At 37.2% G+C, this 22,171-nt stretch overlaps 1 protein-coding gene across 6 annotated transcripts in view; it reads right to left on the bottom strand.

Moving 5' to 3' along the window:
* The window catches only part of VEZT (vezatin, adherens junctions transmembrane protein), a 65,254-nt gene that overhangs the window by 28,327 nt on the left and 14,756 nt on the right, over window positions 1–22,171 (bottom strand). For 2 of the 6 annotated variants that reach the window (XM_050323849.1, XM_050323853.1), the window contains exons 2-6: window positions 21,533–21,667; window positions 14,277–14,366; window positions 11,646–11,821; window positions 8,728–9,003; window positions 3,237–3,386 (exon numbers count right to left, since the gene is read on the bottom strand). In XM_050323849.1, the coding sequence (XP_050179806.1) occupies window positions 3,237–3,386; window positions 8,728–9,003; window positions 11,646–11,821; window positions 14,277–14,366; window positions 21,533–21,667 (827 nt within the window). Of the gene's footprint in view, window positions 1–3,236; window positions 3,387–8,727; window positions 9,004–11,645; window positions 11,822–14,276; window positions 14,367–20,511; window positions 20,687–21,532; window positions 21,668–22,171 lie in introns of all 6 variants that reach the window. The other 4 variants (XM_050323850.1, XM_050323854.1, XM_050323852.1 and 1 more) reach the window with 3 other exon arrangements.

Here is a 22,171-nt window from a genome sequence, read left to right as displayed (position 1 = left end):
CAATCAAATACACTGGAGCACATGTTTAGCAACCTACTTAAGACTACTAAAAAAAAAATCTCTCAAAGCAGTGTAAAGTAAAGCTACAAGCTCTGCAGTTTCCTTTGTTGACAAAACAAGATACAAATTTATAAATGTTTTTTAAGATTGAACTTTTCTCTATTTTACTGTATAGTTTTAAAGGGCTAGATTTAAAACAATGTAAGTACGAAAATTTACAGTAGCATTTAGCTCAATGTCTGTACATTGTCTATACAGCATTATTCACTGAAATTACTTTTTCAGGGAAAAAAACCAACCCATTGAAATAGATTTTGCTTATTACTGAAAACCTTTTTGACTTAACATTATATACATGCAACCTGTCAGAAAACATTCCTCTAAGAGGCTGTTTGGCTGATTTTATTAAGCACATATAAATACATATTTTCAAAGTGGAGTAAATTGATCTTTTTGCAGATTAGTGATGAAATGGATATTCTAACATATTAAGCTTGGAAAAATAATGCATCCACATATATTTCTAGTAAGTTCCAAATAAATAAGAAAGTTTTAAATGAAAGCTTAAATCGAAGTATATCTTTTACTACATTAGTAAATTTGACACCATTTTCTACAATACATTAACCATTATATCTAATAATAAACGTCTCTGTTTGAGACATGTTTACCATAGTGTTAAGGCAACAATTATCTCTGCTGCATTACAAAGTTCGATTATCTTCTTATTCTTTAAAGTGAAAAATCACCCTATAGAATGATCAGCCCTCAATTTAAATGGAACTAAGATTTGATCATCAGTGTATTAGCTGGCCAGATTCAAAATCTGTTGCCCTTGAGGGTAGGAGTTGTTTTGTGTATTATATTTCTATTGAAATATTTTTCCTAGCAAAAGTATCCTCATTTTTTCACTTGCCTAAATACAAACATACATCTGCTCTGCAGCAAAAATTACAAAGCAATATTCAGTAAATACAAAACAAAAAAAGAATTTAAACAGAATTATGACTAACCAGGGAAAATAGGTTTGGGGTTTTTTTAAATGCAATTTTGTAATATTAATCCAAATTTTACACATATGGAATGTTTTTCGAATACCTATTTCAAATGTTTTTCTCTATTAAAAGCATTTTGCTTTGCTGTGGCCAGTGTAAATCACTAATAGCCCTACTGGATTCATATATCTCACAATGCTCAGAAAAAGGCAAATTTCAAACAGAAATTCATTAATTCACAACCAAACAACTGAGAGGAATGAAACTTGAGAATATCTTCTGATTTGGTAGAAGTCAGAATAGGGATCTCATTTCCAGATTTTGGATGGAAATTCCTTTCCTTTAATTTATCAGCATTCCATTCCTTCAATTTACTGCCTCACTCCTTTATTTAATCTCTCCAGTTTCTCTTTCTCCTTGCTGTAGACCAGATCTGTGCTAACAATCTGATGACGGACAAGAGCATTAAAGTTGTCTCAAGTCGCAGCTATAAATGCTTTCAACATGAAGGAATCTTTGGCCCCTCCATCATAAGAGGAGTATTTACTTGCACAAGGCACTGGAATCTATTTGAAAGATGCTCTTTGCCATCAATACTCCTGTAATACATGTAATATTTTCAGGCATTCATGATAGTAGGGGAAATAAAACCCCCCCAAAAAACCGAAGGCAACTTGGAACTACCTTAAAGCTGTCCTTAATTAGCTTGGTGGGGAGAAAGAATCCTTCACATGCTACCACTGATTTTGCCACTATATTCTGCACAAATATAATGATTCTCTTTCCATTTGTCAAGAACCCATCTATATACACTAAACTTCAATAAATTTTTGGCTATTTATTTCTGCTGGCCCTTACTACTGTGTATCTACATGGTAAATTGCTATAAATTGTCAAATTGACATATATAAATGTCAAATTATCCAAACTAAACAAAACTTTTGTCTCTCGCATTCCTTAATTTAAAAGCCATTCCTTAAATTTAGTAGTTTTAAAACTAGTGGACAGTCTAATACACACCAATATTCCTTGAACCTGTAACTTCCCCAGCCATAACAGCAATCACACACCTATGGTAACCACTGCTGGACTGACTTTTTCCATGTGGGAGGATGTTTGGGAAGGACATGTTAGCTGATCCTATTTTCAGATCTCTCTTCCCGTGTTCTTAGAAGTGATTCTTGACTACTTCCAAGCTAGGTATCAGTTGCTCTCATCAATGTGTCTGAACCAGAGTTATTTTTTTCTTCCTTTACACAGCAAATACACCTTATTCCTCAGAGATAAGTCTTGAGTTCAGCATAAGGATGCCTATTCCTACAGAAATTAGTATTTTGCAAAGAAATACTAATTTGCTTCAAAGTAAATGCACACACGTGCAGCTTTGTGTGTGCTGTTGTGTGTGTACACATTAACACTCAATATACTCATCTATTTACCAGACAACATTTATTAATCAATATTAAGTTCCAGGAAGTAAAAAGAAGTACTTTTTTGTCTCAGATTTTCAATACTCACATTACCATCGGCTTTTGTTTCCTTGTATGTTGTTTTTCAGATTAGGAACATATCTGTTTTTTCATTTTTTGCTATAATTTAGGGTGAATACATTGTTATTTCCTATATAGTACAATAAGTACAATAAACATAGGAAAAAACCTTGAAATGCTAATGCCATTAAAGAAAGTATCAATTCACTGAAAAATACAGATGACACTTTACAAAATGTAATCTGAACAAAGAGTTCTGGTCTGATTCAGAGTGGAAACTCCTTGCTCTTAAATGTGCCTTTTGGCTAAATTAATGTAATCAGTTCCACTCAGCTTGTCTGAAACAGAAAATCAACTTACCTTTGAACACACAAGGATGTTGAGTGAAAGGCCATTTGTTCAGAGAAGAGGATATTTTGGTGCAAGGGAAAAAGATGGCTAAAAGGAATTATAAAACAAAAACTTGAAGGACTCTGAAATACATCATCGGCACTTACACCAAAGGCATGGGTGTCAGTAACTGGGACAACGTTTTCAGTGCAGTGGATCTGCACTGTACAAAGAGGCAAAAATTTAAAACACATTCCAAAACAAGCACAAGCCCCAATTTACTATGCTACCTTTTCTTTACCTTGTTTAGATATGTAATTAGGAATTGTTTGTTTCCAGAAATACTGACTCTAAACATTGGCACAACCACAGGGAGGTAACACGGAGTATCTTCACTCGTGGGTTTGTACAGAAAGGATATTTTTTCAGCATGTACAGAGTGGCCAGTCTTGAAGCTCGAAAGTTGGCTCTGACAGATCGATACACAGCCTTCCGGAGACCAATCAGGTGCTGACTAGGATGCTGTCCAGCTTTATTAAATGGGCAAGCAGCACTGACCCTGTCAAGCAAACTTGAAAAGTAAAATGTGATACAACTGTACAGATGTCCTAAAGTATTTTTAAAAGACAGTACATAAGATTTCTTACTCCACTATTTAGAAAACTTTCACAAACCACTCAGAAACTATGATTAAAAAAAAAAAAAAATCCATCCTATCAATGGTATATTTAATCAACATTTCAGACAGCAGCCAGGATTCCTCAGTAGACAGCCTGATTCTATTCTCATCTGAGCCATGGCAAAACTCCTATGCACATTTATTTTCTCTAAAATTTTCTAAGATAATACACTAAGGGTAGACAGGCCGTAACATTATCTCCTAAACAAAACTATTACAAGCCCGCTCTCAGCTTTGGAAGTTTTAATAAACAGGTATTTAACGCATCTTTACATCTTTACATCTCTTTACATCTAAGCTTATTCTTTCAATAATTCTTGCAGAAAAAATGTGCCACTACCTAGTTACTCATGCAAAATACTATATTCATTTAACTTTCTCCATGCAGAAACTTTTCTAGGTCAAGAGATATATTATTTGAGTGGCGATATAGATTTTATCATGCAATGAATGACAGTTGGGTTTGTGGGAGTTTTGACAGGCAAACACATGAAATATATGCGACCACACAAGCACATTTGAAATTACATTTGGCATCCAACCTGTTCAGGTGAATACACCATTTAAAAGAAACCATGCCACTTGCCTATTAGAATACACTTCAGAATGGCTTTAGCACTGTAAGAAATTGCCTCATTTGGAAACAAAATGAATTGTGAACTGGGTGAACATTATAAATGTCTGTGTAACATTAAGCTCCAGTTATATCAACTCATACACAATCTGACGCCAAACCTATGACTAAGACACTGTAAACAGCCTAGGTGAACTCTGCTTGCTAGGACTGTGTTTAGTAGAATCAGCTCAGGAATGAACACAGAGTGGATGGACAACAGGATGATCAATTGTGACTAAATGTTTGGGGATTGGAAGCCTGCTTCTGCTCTCAGCTTTCCAAGGGCAGGTGAGGAGGTGAATTCATGTCCACAATCACTTAAAGGGAAAAGCTTACAGGGTACCTGGCAAGACTGAGGTGTGTTGCTGCCTTGGTAACTGTTTCCGTACCCTGTGTGACCAAAAAAGCTGACCAAGTCAGCAGGCTTGATCCTGCTGCAAAAATGTCAGTCCTACTCCATGTGCTTAGCTGGGCCATGCTGCACATTGACCAGGAGGGAAATAGCTTATGGCCTTTACTGTCAACTAAGAAAAGCAATGCAGCCCACCCAGTGAGCGAGGCTGGACCCATATCAGCATATTAATCATGATGAACACAAGCAGATTCATGCCAAATATTGCCATGTACTGAATATCCTAGCTGAAATACAATATAAAATATCTGCATACCACATTAAATTATGTGAGTGATATTAAAATGGTTTATATAACATCTCATAAACAACTTTAAAATCTGAATAAAATAAAAAACCCGTGTTCATTTCCATTTCTAAATGTAAATTTCAAATGCCTAGCCTAGATGTACATTTCACCAGGGAACACAGCATGTAATGCAGTACATGCCAAACTCTAATGTTTCTCTAGCTTTCCAAGCTAACAAGTGGAAGTGTTTATACATAAACTCTCACATCAGTTTGTAGACTCAAGCCCAGGGGGAATTGTCAGAAGGAGGTTCAAAGAAAAGGAGGAAAATTCTTGTACTGTAAAAAAGAGACAGAGGTGCATGTTCTTCTATAGTGATGCAAGCATTTCCAACTCCTATACAGAACAAACACAGCACAACTCATGCATAGCATGTAGTGCCAATATTGAGCAAAACAATCTGTTTTCCTTCTGGAAAAGCTTGCTTCAGTCTTTCTTAGAAAATAATTCTTCTTTATTCCACTAATGTTAGATTAGTATAATTTGTTATTAATGTCTGCATGTCAGACATGCCTCATCCCTAACTTCCTAATATTTCATTTATCTTCACAGAATCACAGAATGGTTTGGTTTGGAAGGGACCTTGAAGATCCTCTAGTTCCAGCCACCCTGCCATGAGCAGGGACACCTTCCACTAGACCAGGCTCTCTGAAGCCCTATCCAGCCGGAGGCTTCTAATCTATCTAATCTAAACCGGCCCTATTTCAGACTAAGCCATTCTCCCTCTTCCTATCACTACACACTCTTGTAAAAATTCTCTCTTATCTTCTATGTATTTAATTTGACTTACAAAATGTTATCGGCTTTGCATATCAGCCACAAGTAGCAAGACAAAAAAAAGGTTAAGGATGAATTTTCTTTCCTACTGCTCCAGACCCATTTTACTTGTAAAGAATAATGACATATTTCTCCATTAGTTTCACAAGCTAAATCTTAAACAGGCTTTCAACTTCCAACAAACTTATATAGACACATTGAAACCTATTCCTGCACTCCAACATTAAAGCAGTTCTATAAAGATGCTAAAATGCACCAACATGTGGCTCATGGGGCTTAATTCCAGTTTAAAATATAGTAGAAAGGGAGTATCTTGGAAAAGAAGTTAATTAATTCAGTGACAGGCAAGGGAATAAATACTTGCTGTAGCCTTTCATTATGTATTCCTTCAGTTCTCATTTCATAATGTGCAAGACAATGGACATACTTTGATTACCCTGCAGAAATTCCAGGCTGCAACCCATGATCAGGCTTCATTTGTCTAATTGCAAGTGAAGTAATTAGACAGAAATAGTGCTTTTCTGCCTGAGTAGAGCATTGCCTAACATTTGCTACACAATTTCTGTAATCCAAATTACCCAGGTGAGATCTTGGCCATCTCTGCATTGCAGAGCTTGTACAAGTAGACACACCTGATATGCCAACAGCAGGGCTAAACACTTCTGAAGGCCATTCTGGAATCAGAATATCAGAATATCTTTGAAAGTAGCTAATACAAGAAAAGCCTGACAGGATTACAGAATCACAGAATAGTTAAGGTTGGGAGGGACCAATGGAGATTATCTAGTCCAAGCTCCCTGCTTAAGTTCTTAGCTCCTATTCTATGTGGCTGCTGTGAGTTTTATTGGGTGGGAGGGGAATGAAGGCAAAATTATGTTTGAATATTATTTGAGTATAGCAGTAGTAAATACTGAACTAGTGATGACCAACCAAAACCTCATCAGAAATAATCTAACATTTACAGAGACAGTCCAATATCAAATAATAAGGGGCAAATAGAGTATAATAAAGCAAAACCATAGATATTTCAAAGCATATATAATTTAGCCTACAAAAATAGCAATGAATGGTGCAATGGGGAGGAAAATCACGAGTGGACAACAAGGAACTTCAGCTGCAGACCTAGGCTTGCCCTATCACAGTTTAGCTAAGAACAGCTAGTCAAAATCTGAACTTGGTACTATTTGTCAGCTTCAGTATCTTTCCATTCACAATATGATTGATGTCCAGCCCAAGCGATGCTGAGCTAGCAGTACCTTAAAACAGTTGTCTATGTGTCACTGACCAGGATGCTGCACCACCTGATTGAACTCTCATTCTTTAAGGATGTAAAATAACACAAGATAATACTCATTAACATTTCAGATGCAACCATTTCTATTGCCACATGACTCTTTCTGAACAAGCACTACGACTTTGACAAGATTACTACAGGAGATCGTACTAAACTTTGTTCTGCTGAGATTTATTGTTGCAAAGTTCTAGAAGAAAAAAGGGATAACTAGTTTTTTGGATCATACACAAAGTGCTACCAAAAGCAAAGAATTTCTCATTGACCTGTGTAGCAGCATCTCTTACATATGTGGATGCAGAAAAGGACACTCTGAAGTTAGAACTTCCTCCAGGCTAAACCAAACCAAAGCTTGTACAGCACTGACTTCTTCATTACTGTACAGTTGTTCCAATGAGAATGTCAGTCAGACTTCTCCCACTCCATCCATACTCCAAAGTCTTTTGAAAAGTTTGCCAAAGTTTTAAGTAAAGAGGCTATTAGATCAAGCATCAGCTTAAAGACCAGTCTGTTTTTTGTTAATCTGTTATCTAAGATATGTAGTAAAAGAACAAGGCAGCAGCAATTTAGACATTGACCATAAGTTCGTTTGCCTAAACTTAGGCAAAAATCCAAATGTTTTTCTCATCTGTAATTTGGACAAGCCCTAACAATAATTTCTTTTAAGAACCCGTTTGCAAAGATAAGACTGCCTATTGCTTAACTATATGCTTCCTCAGCAAAAAACCCAGATCAAAACAAAACACATAGCTAGGCAGACTGAACACATGCTTATGCATTCCGAAGGGAGAACGAAACATTTCTTCAGTGAAGCACACTGAAGGTACCTCAAGCTAGAAAATCAATCCAAAATTTCACGTCTACAGTTTCAAGCTTGCACGTAAGAACATGTGCCTGAAGGCAGAATAGTTGGCCTGGCACGAACAAACAACTTCTTGGTGCACGCAAGGGAATTTTTGATTGTTTTTAGAAAGAAGTCAACTGTATTTTAGGTGTTGGCGTTTCCCACCTCCTTTAGCTTTAAGTTTAACTGGCACAGGTATGTATCTCACCATAGGCTGTTACAAGGGAAAAGTATCCATGCCAATGGGACTGCACACAACGGGCCTCTTGGCTTTGGAATCATTGCATACACTGAACACATTCTGATGTCCTTTCACATAGCAAATGAGCAAAACTTACCAAATCACTACAAGAGCTAAGTAATCAGAAACACTTTCATATCCCTTAAGTGAAAGAGAGGCAAATTCAACAGTGACTTATTGAAGAAGCTAAACATTTCAACAATTGTATGCAAGAAAAAAGAGTAATATTAACTTTATTTGAGGTGGGAAATGACCTTTGATGGTTTTTGCTGATTACTTTGTTCTCACTACTTCAGACTGTTATTTGTTACACAAAAATAGCATGGTTTTCATGTCATCTTGTTTTCTAAAATATGAATGATTACTTGCAGATCAGTTTATTTACATATATTTGGTAAAATGAGATAAAAAAACCTATCTCAAACAGCCAACTCTCTAAATGACTCCCCAAAATACTTAACTGAAATTAGTTCAAAATCCATTTCTTTGTGTATTTCATTGCTAGTAGAGCAGGAAATGCCAAAGACGTATGAGTTTTGTGAGACTTAATTCACCTTCAGGATGCAGAGTTTTAACACTGAGTTGTTACAATTCATTCTTTTAGTATGAATTGTAATTATACTATTTTATGTAAACAAAAACCTTTAAGTATTATGTTTTTCAGTAATTCTACTTGTTACAGAAGACAGTGTAACAAGACAATTTTAGAAGACAGCAGGCTTGAATGGATCTGTGTATTAAATAAAGTGAAATACAGACTCACAGGGTAAATCCTCTGGAAATTACTTCAGTCTCTTGAATGAGTCGTAGAGCTTTCCTCACGAGATTAGTAAAAGCTCGGCTATTTGCCACTGTTTCTTCCAGCTGGATACAGTGTTTTCGCAGGGACATTTGCAGCTTGGCTGTCCTCCATGTGCCCCATACTCTAAAGACTGCATAGACAAGCAGAACTAGTCCCCACAGCAGCCACGATGATTCCTTCCACCATGAAGGAAGCATAAGCAGTGCACTTACAAAGGCAAGAAACAGCGAGACATCCCTGCAAACAGAGAAAGTATCATCAACCACAGACTCCTGAGGTCAAACAAGAGGTAAAAAAAACCACAAAATTTTCAGTTACATTTGAGTTTACAACATCTTGTTACAGGGACTTTTATGTAGATCCTGAAGGGAGCTGTGAACACCAAAAACTATCCTAGTGGCAGACTTAGATGAATATGTACATGCTATTACATGCTCGGTATACCCTAAGGAAACATTTCTCCAGCTTTTTATAGCATGATTAGAAGAATAATATACCACTTTCAAAAGGTCAGTTTCTCTTACATGTGACTTTAAAAAAAAAAAAAAAAAAAAGAGAAAAAAAAAAAGAAAAAAAAAAAAAAAAAAAAGAAAAAACCTGACCACTCAGCATTATAAGCCAGGGTGTGTAGGAACTGTAATATCTGCACTTCCAGGTTCAAGAGTACAGTAGGGAAGGGCATGTTTCTTTTGGTAGCAAATCCCTCAAGTAATGCCAGCTGTATTTTTTCTAGAGTCTGACTCATTTAACTTGGACAACAACGCACCACTAGTTTTTAAAACATTTTTATAAATATGGCTTGAATAATCATTTTAAATAATTTGGCAGCTTTTGAAAATCCTTGAAGAACAGAGTTCCTAGTATCTCAGTTCAGTTATTTCTAAAGGACATTTCAAAAACTTCAGTTATTTTTTTCTAGAAAAATTCAACATAAATAACTGCTAGAAAATACACTGTGTTTCATACTATTATTATAGTTAAACTTTTGTAAAATAATTACAATCTTCACAGAGATGGATGGGATATTGGCTTCAAGGTGCATTTCAACTATAATTTTACAGAATTTTTTCAATGAAAAATTTTTTTCTTTACCCCATAAGTTGTGTATTCTGCATTTAGATTTGGAAGTATTCACAAGGAATATTTTTCCATTTCTAAAATAAGACATGGTCTCTGGGTTTTTATTTTCTGGATGGTTTTGTGGGTAAATTTCAACAAGCTTTACAAGTGTTAACTCTTCAGGGCTATTGGCTCCTGATAGGTTTCAGTAAAGATCCAGGGTTAAAATAGTCCAAATATGTAATTACCTCTAAAAGGGACAGATAGATACACAGTCTCTAACTTCCTTAGTAAATTAAAAAAATAAAGTCACTCACAAAAAAAAAAAAAAAAAATCACAACAATGAAAGACTAAGAAAGATATAAGAGCTCACTTAGTCCATTTTCAGCTTCTGGTTAACCCACATCATGAACAAACCAAAGATGAGACTTCACCAACCATGCAGAGAGCCATTCCAACTCATGAGTATCCGTAGAGGTCAAAAGATTTCCCCCAAGTCCAGTCTGAATCACTGGCAGATTATCACAGAATCATAGAATTAACTGGGTTGGAAGAGACCTCCGAGATCATCAAGTCCAACCCTTGATCCAACCCCACTGTGATTACCAGATCATGGCACTCAGTGCCACATTCAGCCTCGCTTAAAAACCTCCAGGGACAGTGAATCCACCACCTCTCTGGGCAGGACATTGCATTATTTTTCCTCATATCCTTCCCTTTTATGAACAGAACGAATGACAACTGATCCCCACATTCCTAACACCTTCTACACATTCCTAACACTATTCAATCCCAGTTTCTTTTCTGGAATAGTACTGTATACCCAATTACTCATCACTTTTTGTTTATTAATTTAACTTTTCCTTCCCAAGTGCAGCAGTAGACTTTTCTCTTTATTGACCTTTCTATTGATTTCAAGGTATTTGTCCAATCTAATTCTGACCTTCTATTCTATGAAAACAGAAACTTGGTGTCATCTGTAAATTGAACAATATTCACTTATTTTGTAAGTGTACTTTATAGTCTCAACACTTAAAGAAACCGAATAATGCTAGGACCAGAAAAATCTGGTTCAAAAGTTCTCGTTTGACAGAGAGCATCAATAACTTAAACAGTTGGGGTGTGACTATAATAACTTTATCTATTTTTCTAACATATGTATGAGAAAATAACACTGGGCTGTGTTATAAGATTTTTATCTACTGATTCCTGGCCATTTCTGAGCAAGACACTCTGTCAGAACAACCACTGGCCTTGTTATTTTTCAAATACAGGTGCTAGTTGTTCGGATAACGCTCAGTCAGCCCCCTCAGTATTCTTGAGTGAATTCCATGAGACTTTATTGACTTCAGTGCATCCTATTTAAATAGTTTTTAGTTATTCTTCTGGTATTCTACATCTGAAAATTAACTGCACATCCTACCTCACCTCCCCCCCACACCCAACATATTTTATGAATACCACAGCAAAAAAACCACTTTTCAATTCAGTCCTAACAATCATGCCTCATTTCTCAAAATCACCTTTGTATAGCTTGAGAAATTAATGAATTAATCAACCATGTTAATTCTTCCTAATAGAATATATTAGTTTGGAAATATCCATTCAAGTAGCTACCTCAGATTAAAATTCACTCTTTCAATAAAATGCCTGAAGAAAAAAACCACTCTTATAAAATATCTGGGGACTAATGGACCAAAGACCTAAGGACCTGAGAAAAAAATAGTTACTTTAATGCTGCATTTTATTTCAAGAACACGCAATATATTTTTTGCTTGTTTCTCAGTGAATATAGTGGTAGATATTCTCTATACAATACCAAATATTAGGAGTTGCTAGGGAGCGCAGTGTTGGAAGCTGTCTGTTTTCCTGTTGCTTACACTGCCCCGCAGACAGGATACTGGGGTCAAGGAACTCAATCAGTTCCACATCCTCCTGCAGCAGAACTTCCTGTTGCAGGATGGTACGGAGCGTGTCAACTCGAAATCCAACATCCTTACCACAAATGGGCAGGAGAAAAAACAGGCATTAGTGAAGAATATGCAAATTCTTAAAATTAAGTTAGCAGAACAAGGAAAACACCCAGACACTCTACATTTTACTGACAACAGTCTCTTCTCAAAGAGTACAGGAATGTTTTAGATATATCACAAGCAGTTACTTCATATTTATTAAACTTGTTTAACTTTAAAAACTCACATACAACCTAACATTTCAGACTTGCAGGATGCATGGCACTGACTTTGTGATCTGACCTAGATAGTAACAATAACTGGAAACAGGCCACAGAGTATGCCAATATATTTGCATAAGAATCAGAGAGGTCCTGTATCTATTAGAAGATCATTACTGAAACAGTAAACACTTTTTTTTTCTTTTTTTAAATGTCATGACATCATTTAAGTCATTAACAAATAAAACTTAGAAAGAGAAAGAGAGATTCTGCAAATTAGTCAACAAAAAGTCACTTTGGAGACTTAGTAACAGTAGGTTAAAGCACTGGACTCAAGCCGCAGGCCAAGGCAGTGAAGTTCTCTCCTGCACGATTCTGTACCTTTCCCAAGGAAAATCAATCCAAACATGAAACAGCACGGGGCTCTGAAGACCTCCCACTTGATAAACTCCAGGCAAACTTTAGGGAGCTACTTACTTGTGAATTTGATGCCATGATAAGCATTTGTTACTTTTTTCCCTACTACTTTCTCTTTAAGACAAATATGTAGTTCTTGAAGACAACGCATCCATCAGAGAAACCCACAGAAATTTTAATTTGCATATTGCACCAAACCATAAGACAAAACATTTTAATTTAAGAATGTCATAACAAAGCTCAACAAACACTGAACATGTGCATCTTTGCATCTAGCTTATTACAGGAGAGAAAGGAGAATATTTCTGAAAACCCTCTAACAGAAGCTTTTAACACAAGTGTTACATTTCACAGTACAAAATCTGTTTAGTTCTGTCATTGACAGAATGAGATTCTTTATGAAACAATAGCATAGCTGGTTTAAAAGTTTAATTCCACACACTGATGTCACTCAGATAATCTGCATTCTACTTTTAATGGGAAATGTTTTTTTTCAGGACTGTGTGCAAGAGGAAACTCTGCCCTCCTCCAACGCATCCTGTGTCATTTCAGTACCCTACTTGTAACATGCAGCAGGACAAACAGGTTCTCCATGTTTTTTGGTTATGCCTCCATCTCAAGACAGTACGGCTAAAAATTGCTGTTAAGATAATACCTTTTGATTCGTAGGGGAAGAGGGAGGATGAAAAAAGTCAATCAAAGATCACTAATGAGAGATTTCAGAGGAAATTTTGTTCTCCTGAGATAAAGAAGAAGAGATAGCAATTGGGTTTGGCAGAACTCTCTGAGAAATGGAAAAGCCTAACTTCTCATGTTGCTCAAAATTTTCTTTTGAAGCTACATTTTAAGATGTCAACCCTACATCATAGTAGAAAAAAAAAAAAGAAAATTCTAGATTCTGGAACAGTCTGACTAAAGTGACATTTGCAAGCCTGAAGCAGCTGGGTACAAGTTAAAGCAGATCTGAGACAAGCCCAGACTGGAGACTGAACTGGCTAGAAAGTGGTTCTGCAGAGAACAGGTATAAAGGCAGCATAAAATTATTTTTAACTAACTGGGGTAGAACAATCCCCCTTCAGGTCTAACCCACACAAGCTGACTTGGGCACTAAATGATCCTGCAGGCTCCAGGAGGAGGAGAATACAATCTCTGTTGGGACACACAACCTGCTTCTGAACTGCTGAAATGAGAGCACATGGGCAGCACAGAGAACCCATCCAGGCTCTCCCAACAGCCAGAGCGCTGCAGGACGTCTGTGCTCAATGGCAGCAAAGGACAGTTCTGAAGCATTGGAATGGAGCTGCCTTAGTTTGCTTTGCTTCCCCCAAAGTGCAGAAGCCCAGTGGACAGCAGTGCAGAAACAAAGAGGCCAGGATGGGTGCAGGGTTAGTACAGCTGCACTGCAGTGGTGCTATGCCTGAGCCAACAGCTGAAACAGAGGGTGAAGGAATACTCAGGAGACGGCTCAGAGCCTTCTGTCTTAGGCGGTCTCTGCAAGGCACTCGGCTGCAACACAGGGACTTTCTCAGTCAGCATCTCCCCACTGCCTTCCTCCAACGGGGATACCTACACTACAGGTTAACTGCTTTCAGCTTTCAAGAACTGCTTTAATTTCTCACATATTTTATTTTCTCTTCCACATTCTGAACATCTTCAGCCTGGCTACTGATACTGTTCCTGTCCTTTTGTGCCCAATTTGGCACAGTTAACTCTGAAAACCAGAGTCAGCACTATCTGAAGAATAAGTAAAACACTTAAGAGCCAAAACCAACAACACAGACCAAAGATGTTGCGCAGAGGAGCAGGAAGACCTGTGGATTAGGAAAGGAAATGGAAAAATAAAAAAAAGCGATCACTTACCAGTCGGTGAAGTATGTCATCGTTTTTCTTATACTGTGGAAAAGGAAACCAGCTTCTAAAGAACTCAACTAGTTTTGACAGGATGCCTTGCTGAAGGGAACAGAAATTATTCCAATTAAAAAAAGCCAAAACAAAACAAAACAAAAACCCAAGCCGCAAAGCCAAAAATAAATAAATAACAACATACAAAGTCTTTACTTTTCTGCATTTGATTTTCTTGTTAGCTCAGACCCAAGTACCTGTAAGGAAGTTTCACTTACTGTGTCTGGCCTAACTTCAGAGTACACTAAGAGAACATCTGCTTCCTGTCAGTTTGCTTGTACACAAGAGAATAAAATAAAGCTTTCAGTAACCCCACCTATTTGGAGTATAATAGATTGTTATGTTGTTCTGTTAAAAATAACTACAGTTAGAATTAGTTTGATCTAAAGTTGGCAGCTACTGCATTGATATGAAAGACTTTCTCTCTCCTGGAGGATAAAAGCCCAACATGTTAAATGGCTAACAGGGGATGAAAAAAAGTAAAAGACTGGAAGAGGGCAGCCCACTGCAGCTTGAGAACAAGGCTCCAGAGGAGTCGTGAAGAGAGGCAGAGAATAGTGAGGGTAAGAAGAGGAACTGTCCAAACCAGTGTGTGCTATTGGCTTCTTTGTCTCCATACCACTTCCTATACAACCTAAATCCACACTTTTGTCTGAGTTGTAAACATAACTTCAAACGCCTTTAATTAGAGGGACTCCCTCTCAGTCATCACACATTTTACTCATTTATCTTCCTAAAACATGATGCATGACAGATTACAATTGAACAGATGCACAATTTTGCTTCAGTCTGCAGCCATCCAATGAAAAAAAAAAAAAACCAGCTTTTGACACACACTGTATATCTACTTTCCTCAGACTGAACTGACAGGAAGTATTTTTCAAAATATTTACTTACATATATTTCATGAATTCTTAGGTCCTACCTCTTAATCTTCAGACTGCTGACATGTAATACAATCAAACAAAATGCATGCCAAAAGAAATTGATTGTGAAGTGCTTACATTTGATGGCATACTGCTTCAAAATAAAAAACCACAACCCATACAGATTCTAGTAGCTCCAGTGTATAAAAGGTGACAGCTTCTGTTTCTCCCTCTTGTTTCTTGGGGTTTGGTTTTTTCCCTTTTTTTATTCCCCTCTTTGTTTTTTTTCTGGGTTTCCCCCCAACTACAAGGCAGGAAACGCAAGCAACAGGAGCTTGGAGCTTTGCAGTTGGTCCTATGACCAGTCTGACAGCCTTGTCACAAGTGTCACAAGGCTGGTGCAGCAAGCCGGAGCAGCTTTAACATCAGAAATTGTCACCTTAAAGCCCTTATGCTTCAACAGTTTTTGAAATAATTTAATTTGGTGCCCATTTAGGTCATCTAATTCAAGTTTTTCTTCACATATGTCTCATCTTTCTGTGTACAGTTAGAATTGCAGACCAATGCCAAAAGGAAGTGTTTTCAGGTCAGTGGAGAGGTAAAACAATAACATGAATTTCATAATGATAGCTCTTCCCGATACACTGACACCACTGTGGCTTATTAGGAGAAGCTATCCCAGCAATTCACACTTAAAGACTACGGAATAAATCCAAGTGATTCTATTTTGATGTTGCTCAAGGGCAATGACACAAATCGGAAGAATGGCACAAACTGCAACACTAGATTATCCTCCAAGGATCTTGCAGAGCAGTGCAAAAGAAAACAAAATTTTCTGATTTGAATTTTAGAAAACTGAAATTAAATAGACAAAGGTCTTGCTCTGCATTTGAATTTCAAACAGATACTCCATTCAGAATTCCTTTTCCTAGTACACTGAAAGTAGGGTACAGAATGAACTGTCCATTTAATTTAAGATTATGCCTCTTGAAGCTTACCATTTTCAACTGCTTAGCTTTTCTTAAGTCTTCTGATTTTTATCATGAACATTTAAAGCTACACCAAGAATAGTTTTAAACTGCTACCAGCTTACTAAACTAAACTGTGAAGTTACTGAAAAAACCCCAGTGTGCTACATAAGTAATCTTTTAGTTTGTTCTCCATGTTTTAGTTTAAAAATAAAAATCCCAGCTTGCATAAACACTGAACAGGCATGTCAGTGCTTGAAAACACAAACCAAGACAACCCACTGTCTTGGGCTGTGACCCAGTAGAGTAGAGTAACGCACTAAATTACTCAGATCCTTGGAATAGTGTCTCACAGTTTGCATTCCCGTTGGGAGTGTTACTGACAAGTAAAACAACTTTCTCCAACACACAAGTCAGGTCATGTAGCCAATGCTTCTGGAATATTCTTCTTACAACTTTAGAACACCACTCAGTCAAACTCTCTGTAAGCTAAATAACAAAGACATATCACTCCTAACATTTTTAAAATATAATAGCACAGGACATGCACATTTCAGGTACATTTATTTGAATCTAAAAAAAATTCTAAGGACTACTTCTCTTGCGTAGGGCAATTCTGTGCACTACAGAAGATAATGTTACATATTAAATACCTTGCAGCTACCCAGAACTAGCACTAAGGGGGTGGGAGGCCTACACTAAGGCAAAGGGTGGGTCCCTCTGCCGTCCCACATCAGGTCACCTGCATGGCCACTGAGGGCTGTGCACTGAGCCCCAACAAAATCCTCTGCCTCCAGCACCAGCTCTATTCTAGGGACGAAGTATTATCATATCTAAGATGGGATAAGGTGTGACAGTATAATCAATTTAAACATTCATACATGCACAGCAGTCTAGGAAAATGACTGAGAAAGGAAGGGTGTAAACAGGAAGAGATACATTCCTTAAAGATCAAGCAGAATCACCCAAATAGGATTTCATTCCAGAAAACAGGTCTAGAGACCAGAACTTCACCTGTAACTTTCTCCAGAGATCAGTACAGCCAGGAACACCACACCTATAATTACTATGCTTAATCACATCTCTATACTCCATCAGATGGGAGCCTGGCATTTCACCAGTCTCCAGAACACAGCCCTGAAACACTTTTACAGCTTTTCAGCTCAATGTTCATTAAGACCATATTCTGATTATAAAAACCCTAAACACCACAAAAAGCACACCTTGAGAACTATTTAAGATGTGCTTCAAATTCAACTGATGCTTGTCTTTCCTTAAGCCTGAACCACATGCTCTGTTTGGCAGGACAGCAAGACACAACAGAAACATTTGTATCAATCACTAAGAACCTCCTTTTTTTCCCAGATTTGTTTTTTCACTCCCTGAATATCCCAAATGAGATCTTTGTCATGCCAAATTCTTGCTACATGTCACCAGATTGCAGCTGCACAGGGTTCCTACTTGACTGAATACAAGAGGAGGAAACAATCTCAACTCAAAGACAAAGCAATACCCTGGCTTTTACATTTTTATTTTAATAAAGTGTTTAAGGCATTTGGAAATTTGCTTTTCAGAACAGAAGGAAAATGATACTCATATACTAGGAATCACGCAGCATGGAACACCATCTACCCCCTGTGATCATAGTTACATTAAACCTCAAGGAATATAATTTTATATTAGGACTGTGGGTAGGTACATATTGAGAAGTCAGAAAACATTTATTTTCCAGACATTTTATAATTTCAGTTGATTAGGTCAGCAAAGGCCAAGAGAAGGGAAATGATAACAGTCTTATGTAAAACTGAGGAAATTACTGGACAGGCAGATTATTTGCCTGTATGTCACACAAAAGTTGCAACAAAGCCTTAGATCCTCCTAAATCCAGTCTATTTTTTTAAATGCATGGCCAGCTGCCGCTCCCTCATTCTCTTTTCTTTTGAGACACTCTACCAAAACAAGACACAGGAATCAAATGACAAAAGCAGACTTTCTGACATCAGATTACAAAAGAAAAGTGTTACCACTCCCAGACTGGTACTGGAACAGCAGCAGGAAGAACCTATGGCATTTTATCACTAGAAATTACACACACAGGTTTCTTCCTTATTTCCACTATGTATCCTTGTCTAGACAGTGATGAGACAATGTGAACATCATCCTAGCACTTGCAAGAAATGGAAGCCCATTTTCACACACTCACTTCCTTCAAGTTGCAACGCAAACCATGATGAATTACTTCTACATCTGACACAACACCGGAGGACTCGATCCCAAAACAATAAAATTAAGCGTAAAATGCTTGAGGAGTAGGGAGGAAAAAAATAGAATACTTGAGGCTTTTAAAAGCCATATATCTTAATACTTTTGAGGTTCTTAATCCCACAACACTTTAGTATTAAACTTGGTGGAAACTATATACATAACACAGTATTATACTGACTTCCACATAAGTAACTATGCAAAATAAAGTAATGCAGCTAAGTGACAGTCCATGAATTACTTCATAGTAATGAACGGAATATGAACCAATGAAATGTTTCATCCTAACTTTCAATTAACAGTGAACAATTTTAACATTTAATAAATAAATAAATAAGTAAACATTTAATTAAAGTCTTCCTGTACTAAGTCAGACTAGCTATCTTCAATATAAATACACCACAGAACTGCCAATAGCTATAAAGGGAAAATATATTTTCAGGTGGTTTCTTGAGGGTTATGGTGAGTGCCAGCTGACAATTCTGAAAAGGGCAGTAGACCTAATACTTCCACGAATACTTTTAAAGGTAGTTAAAAAAAAAAAAATTGTGAGCTAAACCTTGATTTAAATTCAGCCTTGCCCTGTGACCACTGATAGAAGCAATCATTATTACAAATCCAATACCTGTCCACATCAAGAGTAACTAGAAATCAATTTATTAATTAAATTTAAAATAATCTTACATTAGAAAAACCAGCCAAGGAAACATAGAGCAGCAAGAATCACTTTTCCTCCTCCCCTCAGTTAATCTCACAAATCCTCAGCACATGAAACTGGAGTTCTGAATGAAGCTCCTTCATAATTTTTTTTCCATGATTGCTGAACGTTTTGAAAACTGTAAACTCTAGAAGAACACTGCTGAACAGTACTAAACTCGGTGATTCTTACTGTAGGGTGATTATTTTTTACAGGCTGCCTAATCCGTGTGCTAGGCATGCAGTGGTACTTACTGGTCTGCTCAATGGATATGCACCTGCATCTTATCTAATGGTCATCTCTGATCAGGAAGTGGGGCACGAGAGAAGGGACACACGGTACACTTCCATAGGAAGGAATACAATTCTCAGAAACTGGGGATCGAGGGTGTGTAACAAAGCGTGCAGTGCAGCTGCCCAACAGGTAACACAAACTGTGACCAGTCTATGAGAGACTACAACAGCACTGAGGACCAAAGCAAAATGTTTCATGTTTTATTACCCTGTCTTTTCAAATGGACTAGTGAGTGTGTAAGGAAGTTTATACAGTCTGTACAGAGAGTGGTTGAAATGAGTATCACATATATGATAATCTGACCCATGAAGGCTTCTCTGAATACGGCAAGATGAATAAGCTTCACACTGTAGCTTCCAAATTTCCACTCCAAAGATGGCACAAGTCAGTCATTTCAAATACACCATACTCTTGCAAACCCTTCAAAAAACACACCTTCTTCCTTAGATCAGAAAAAACCTGACTTATCCACATAAATTCATACACTTCTGAATCTTATCCCACCTAGGATCCTACAAAGACCAAAACAAATTAAAAATCCCACAAGAAACTAACGCTTCTGACCTAAAAAAAATGAGGAACCAGAGTGACACATACAAAACTGAAAAAGAATTGTTGAAATAAAGCCTGTGACTTGGCTAATTCTTTGAAGCATCTGAGAACTGAGTAGTGGATATACATTAAGACAGCATTATTTTTAGAAAAGACTCCAAGAAAAGCATCAGTTCTCCTCATTTGCCATCATCCGTTCTCCTAATTTGCCAAACCTGCAGGGAGAACTTATGGACATCTCAGTGTCATATCATATTACCTCTGTTTGGGAAAAATAGTATGTTCATTGCCAGCTAATTGGAAGGGTGGAACATTCTGCAGCAGGAAAGCAGCAGAGGTTACAAACAACAGGAAAGGGGTTGTGGACCTCTGATCTGAAGATGGCAGAAGAGACGTAAAGCAGAAATGAAGAAGAGGAAAACTGAGCTGCAGTAGGTTAAAAGCCACAGCAGGCAAGATGGAAGCTACCATAGATAGTGGTGAGGAAGGAGAAAGAAATGACAACTCTTCAGAGGCAACGCACCAAGCCATGGATGCTTGGTTTGGGTTCCTACCTGAGGCGCTGCCCAACTCAGCCTGCAGCAACCAGGACAGAGAAGTCCGCATGGCACATTTTTCCTCCTGTCCTAGCACACAGTTGGAGCACATCCACTGAAATATGAACTCTCCACTGTGAATGTGAAAGAGGTAGGCAGAAAATTACTGCTCTTCACAGGCTCCATCTAAGTGCTAAAGGAGAAAACCAACTGACTATGGATTTTTCAATAGATTTGCTGCAAAGAGTTTCCTACATCAGTTGTCTCAAAAGAGGAATTTTTTCGCCCACTCCAGAGCTCCTTGTCTGAATCACACTGCCTGTACACTACCAGTAAGAGTAAAATACAATTTATTTTTAATAAGGAAAACAAAAAATGTGTAAGCCATAGTAGGTGTTAAATGGCCAAATTCTCAATCACAGTTTTAATAAGAAAATGTTTAAAAAAATCCTCAGGTCTTTACTTAAAAGGATAGAGAATTAAGAAGTCTGAGCTAATTAGCTGATGATTATTGAAAGTTGTTAATGTTAGAAAATTACCATAACCTAAGCACAATTCTACTATCTCATTCAGATTGGTTATTGTATTTATACTTCCCAGAAATCCTCTTTCTTAATATGCTTTCTCACAGACAAAGCTATACTTAGCAACTGAATGCCTGAGAGGGGTTGGGAACTATAAATACTCTGTTCCAGAAAATTACAGGTTCTATTACCAGAATGTCATGCTAAACTAACATAACAATATCCACTAAATAAGATAACTTACAACACTCAAAAAATTATTTATCAAAGTCTCTTGCTTCCCTAGTTTATGTAAGTGCAAAGAAACGCTCCAAACTATACTGATTAACCACGACTTTCCAAACACATTTGTAGACAAGATATGACAACCGGCTGTGGTTTATTGTTCGGGCTTTTCCCCTTTGGTTTTTTTTAAATACAGTAAGAGATTTATCTTTATACTGATTTTGCCTATTTGTGAAGCAATGCAGTTCTCTTTTGAGAAGATAAATACTCAGGAACAGGAGAGAGCTCACTTTCTGGGCAGCACGCACAGTCCGCTCTTTTTCTTTCTCCGCTGCTGCACATTGCTCCGCCTTCTGCGACGCTGATGAGCATACTTCAAAATCCGTGTGTCCCAAATCCTGCAGATACTGGTAAAGTGGGGAATTCTGAAAACAGAGTCATAAAAAGAAAAATGAGGAAAAAAAACAATGTGAAAAATCATTCCCTGTTTCCCACAAAACACAACTGCGAATGCAGCAACCACACATCCAGCAATGAATGGACTGAGAAATGGAAAAAAAAAAACCAGAAAAAGATTTCTGCTCTCTCCAAGGACAGCACTAGCACTTCTGGTAGAGTACCACACTTATTTAAAAAATCCCACAGCATACAACAAAAAACCACCCAACTTCTTTAAACTGCTGGTAAAACTACTAATTTACAAACAGTCCTTAATAAAACAGAAAAAGTATGAAATTATGATCATGGGAGAGTGGGTTTCTACATGTTTAGGTATTTATCTATATACACCTCTGAAAGTTCTTATTGTTATCTGCACCAGATATCTAAATGTACTTAACTCTTATTTTGCTGTTTACAAACACATATATGGCAGTATCTAGGACAGATTTGATGGAAAGGATTTTTATGCTAACTGCAGTTCCACTCAG

The sequence above is a fragment of the Myiozetetes cayanensis genome, unplaced genomic scaffold (genome assembly GCF_022539395.1).
Source record: "Myiozetetes cayanensis isolate MyiCay16 unplaced genomic scaffold, myiCay2020 scf3, whole genome shotgun sequence".
Lineage (NCBI taxonomy): Eukaryota > Metazoa > Chordata > Aves > Passeriformes > Tyrannidae > Myiozetetes > Myiozetetes cayanensis.
This window is presented reverse-complemented; position numbering and strand designations above follow the sequence as displayed.